Source organism: Corvus brachyrhynchos, unplaced genomic scaffold (genome assembly GCF_000691975.1).
Source record: "Corvus brachyrhynchos isolate BGI_N302 unplaced genomic scaffold, ASM69197v1 scaffold1058, whole genome shotgun sequence".
Classification (NCBI taxonomy): Eukaryota; Metazoa; Chordata; class Aves; order Passeriformes; family Corvidae; genus Corvus; species Corvus brachyrhynchos.
The window spans coordinates 1-4,548 of record NW_008239566.1 but is presented as its reverse complement, the minus strand read 5'-3'; the positions used below and the strand labels follow the sequence as shown (position 1 = coordinate 4,548).

Below are 4,548 nucleotides of genomic sequence, written 5' to 3'. Positions count from 1 at the left end.
GGATCCAACCCTGGAGCTTCTCCAGCTCCCTCAGCCTGGTGGGACCTCAGGGGAACTCCTGGATCCAACCCTGGAGCTTCTCCAGCTCCCTCAGCCTGCTGGGACCTCAGGGAGTTCTCCTGGATCCAATCCTGGAGCTTCTCCAGCTCCCTCAGCCTGGTGGGACCTCAGGGGGTTCTCCTGGATCCAACCCTGGAGCTCTCCAGGTCCCTCTGGATCCCCCCCCGCTCCTTTCCTGGGACCCCCAAAACCCCAAATCCCAGGGGTCCAACGCGATCCTTTTTTGGGGATTCCTCAGGAATTTTGGGATTTTCCCCCCAAATTTGGAGGTTTTTTTTACCTTTTTGGGGGCCACGGGCGTTTTGGGCTCCGGTTTCTGCCGGTCCTTGTCCGGGGCGGGCGGGGTCTGCTCCGGGGGTCGGATCACGGGCCGGGGTCCTCCCCCCTCCAGGGGCTTCAGCTCCGGCCCTGCAACCCCAAAAGTCGGGAATTGGGGGGGTTTGGAACCGAAAATTGGGAATTGTGGGGGTTTTGAACCCAAAAGTTGGGAATTGTGGGACCAGGAATTCTGGGGGTTTTGAACCCAAAAATTGAAAATTGTGGGGGTTCAGATCCCAAAAACCGGGAATTATTGGGGTTTGAACCCAAAACTGGAAATTATGGGGGTTTTGAACCCAAAAATTGGGAATTATTGGGGTTTTGAACCCAAAATTGGGAATTGTGGGGGTTTGGAACTGAAAATTGGGAATTGTGGGGGTTTTGAACCCAAAAATTGGGAATTATTGGGGTTTTGAACCCAAAATTGGGAATTGTGGGGGTTTGGAACTGAAAATTGGGAATTGTGAGGTTTTGAACCCAAAAATCGGGAATTGTGGGGGTTGGAACCCAAAAATTGGGAATTGTGGGGGTCTGAACCCAAAAATAAGGAATTGTGGAGGTTTGGAACCCAAAAACCAGGAATTCTGGGGGTTTTGAACCCAAAAATTGAAAATTGTGGGGGTTCAGATCCCAAAAACCGGGAATTATTGGGGTTTGAACCCAAAACTGGAAATTATGGGGGTTTTGAAACCAATTGAACCCAAAAATTGGGAATTATTGGGGTTTTGAACCCAAAATTGGGAATTGTGGGGGTTTGGAACTGAAAATTGGGAATTGTGGGGGTTTTGAACCCAAAAATTGGGAATTATTGGGGTTTTGAACCCAAAATTGGGAATTGTGGGGGTTTGGAACTGAAAATTGGGAATTGTGGGGGTTTTGAACCCAAAATTGGGAATTGTGGAGGTTTTGAACCCAAAACTGGAAATTATGGGTGTTTTGAACCCAAAATCAGGAATTACGGGGGTTTTGAACCCAAAATCAGGAATTATTGAGGTTGTAGATCTGAGAACTGGGAATTATGGTGGTTTTGAACCCCAAAATTGGGAACTGTGGGGGTTTAGATCCCAAAAATCAGGAATTATTGGTGTTTTGGACCCAAAATTGGGAATTATGGGGATTTTGAACTGAAAATTGGGAATTGTGAGGTTTTGAACCCAAAAATGGGGAATTGTGGGGGTCTGAACCCAAAAATTGGGAATTGTGGGGGTTTAGATCCCAAAAATCGAGAATTATTGGGGTTTTAGATCCCAAAACTGGGAATTATTGGGGTTTGGAACCCAAAACTGGGAATTGTGGGGGTCTGAACCCAAAAATTGGGAATTGTGGGGGTTTTGAACCCAAAATTGGGAATTGTGGGGGTCTGAACCCAAAATTGGGAATTGGGAGGGGTTTGGATCCCAAAAAGCAGGAATTATTGGGGTTTTAGATCCCAAAATTGGGAATTATTGGGGTTTGAACCCAAAACTCGAAATTATGGGGGTTTTGAACCCAAAAATTGGGAATTGTGGGGGTTTTGAACCCAAAAATCGGGAATTGTAGGGGTTTGGAACCCAAAAATTGGGAATTGTGGGGGTTTTGAACCCAAAAATTGGGAATTGTGGGGGTTTGAAACCAAAAATCAAGAATTATTGGGGTTTTAGATCCCAAAACTGGGAATAACTGGGGTTTGGATCCCAAAAATTGGGAATTGTGGGGGTTTAGATCCCAAAAATTGGGAATTGTGCGGTTTGAATTGGGAATTGTGGGAAGAACCCAAAATTTGAACCCAAAAATTGGGAATTATTGGGGTTTTGAACCCCAAAGTTGGGAATTGTGGGGGTTTTGAACCCAAAAATTGGGAATTGTGGAGGTTTGGAACCCAAAAATCGGGAATTCTGGGGGTTTTGAACCCAAAAATTGGGAATTATTGGGGTTTTGAACCCAAAAGTTGGGAATGGTGGGGGTTTAGATCCCAAAATTGGGAATTGTGGGGGTTTAGAACCCAAAAATTGGGAATTCTGGGGGTTTTGAACCCAAAAATTGGGAATTGTGGGGGTTTAGATCCCAAAAATCGAGAATTATTGGGGTTTTAGATCCCAAAACTGGGAATTATTGGGGTTTGGAACCCAAAACTGGGAATTGTGGGGGTCTGAACCCAAAAATTGGGAATTGTGGGGGTTTAGATCCCAAAAATCGAGAATTATTGGGGTTTTAGATCCCAAAACTGGGAATTATTGGGGTTTGGAACCCAAAACTGGGAATTGTGGGGGTCTGAACCCAAAAATTGGGAATTGTGGGGGTTTAGATCCCAAAAATCGAGAATTATTGGGGTTTTAGATCCCAAAACTGGGAATTATTGGGGTTTGGAACCCAAAACTGGGAATTGTGGGGGTCTGAACCCAAAAATTGGGAATTGTGGGGGTTTAGATCCCAAAAATCGAGAATTATTGGGGTTTTAGATCCCAAAACTGGGAATTATTGGGGTTTGGAACCCAAAACTGGGAATTGTGGGGGTCTGAACCCAAAAATTGGGAATTGTGGGGGTTTAGATCCCAAAAATCGAGAATTATTGGGGTTTTAGATCCCAAAACTGGGAATTATTGGGGTTTGGAACCCAAAACTGGGAATTGTGGGGGTCTGAACCCAAAAATTGGGAATTGTGGGGGTTTAGATCCCAAAAATCGAGAATTATTGGGGTTTTAGATCCCAAAACTGGGAATTATTGGGGTTTGGAACCCAAAACTGGGAATTGTGGGGGTCTGAACCCAAAAATTGGGAATTGTGGGGGTTTAGATCCCAAAAATCGAGAATTATTGGGGTTTTAGATCCCAAAACTGGGAATTATTGGGGTTTGGAACCCAAAACTGGGAATTGTGGGGGTCTGAACCCAAAAATTGGGAATTGTGGGGGTTTAGATCCCAAAAATCGAGAATTATTGGGGTTTTAGATCCCAAAACTGGGAATTATTGGGGTTTGGAACCCAAAACTGGGAATTGTGGGGGTCTGAACCCAAAAATTGGGAATTGTGGGGGTTTAGATCCCAAAAATCGAGAATTATTGGGGTTTTAGATCCCAAAACTGGGAATTATTGGGGTTTGGAACCCAAAACTGGGAATTGTGGGGGTCTGAACCCAAAAATTGGGAATTGTGGGGGTTTAGATCCCAAAAATCGAGAATTATTGGGGTTTTAGATCCCAAAACTGGGAATTATTGGGGTTTGGAACCCAAAACTGGGAATTGTGGGGGTCTGAACCCAAAAATTGGGAATTGTGGGGGTTTAGATCCCAAAAATCGAGAATTATTGGGGTTTTAGATCCCAAAACTGGGAATTATTGGGGTTTGGAACCCAAAACTGGGAATTGTGGGGGTCTGAACCCAAAAATTGGGAATTGTGGGGGTTTAGATCCCAAAAATCGAGAATTATTGGGGTTTTAGATCCCAAAACTGGGAATTATTGGGGTTTGGAACCCAAAACTGGGAATTGTGGGGGTCTGAACCCAAAAATTGGGAATTGTGGGGGTTTAGGCTCGCAGCTCCTGCCACGAGAAATCCGGGATCAGGATCCATCCAGGCACCTCCATCCCATTCCTTCCCACTGACCCTGATCCCGACTCCAATCCCGATCCCGACCCCAATCCCGATCCCAATCCCGGCTCTCATCTCCTGCAGCAAATCCCAGTTCAGGATCTGCCCGGAGACCCCAACCCTCCTCCTCCTCCTCCTCCTCCTCCCTCACCCCCATCCCGATCCTGACCCTGATCCCGATCCCAATCCTGATCCAAACCCTGCCTCTCATCTCCTGTGGGAAATCCCAGCCTGGACACCCCGACCCTCTTCCTCTTCCTCTTCCTCCCTGATCCCAACCCTGCTCCCAATCCCAAATCCCCGCTGTTTCACCTTCTTGGCCGGATGTCGATCCCAATCCCGACCTCTCTCCGAACCATTCCAGCGCCTCTGTGAGCGCCGATCCCAATCCTAACCCCAATCCTGATCCCGATCCCGATCCCAACCCAGACCCTAATCTTGACCCTGACCCCAATCCCAACCCTGATCCAATCTTGATCCTGACCCCGATTCTGACTCCGATCCCAATCCCAATCCTAACCCTGATCCCGATTCGGACTCTGATCCTGACCCTGACCCTGATCCCGATCCTAACTCCAATCCTGACCCTGAACCCGATCCTGACTC

The 4,548-nt window shown here is 46.7% G+C and overlaps 1 protein-coding gene across 1 annotated transcript in view; it reads right to left on the bottom strand.

The window, feature by feature from the left end:
• The window catches only part of LOC108448612 (bromodomain-containing protein 4-like), a gene marked incomplete at its 5' end in the record, with an annotated part of 16,653 nt that extends 16,085 nt beyond the window's left edge, over positions 1 to 568 (bottom strand). Inside the window, one exon of the mRNA XM_017742311.1 lies at positions 341 to 568. Within this exon, the coding sequence (XP_017597800.1) occupies positions 341 to 568 (228 nt within the window). The remainder of the gene's footprint in view (positions 1 to 340) is intronic.
• Positions 569 to 4,548: the final 3,980 nt, after the last annotated feature.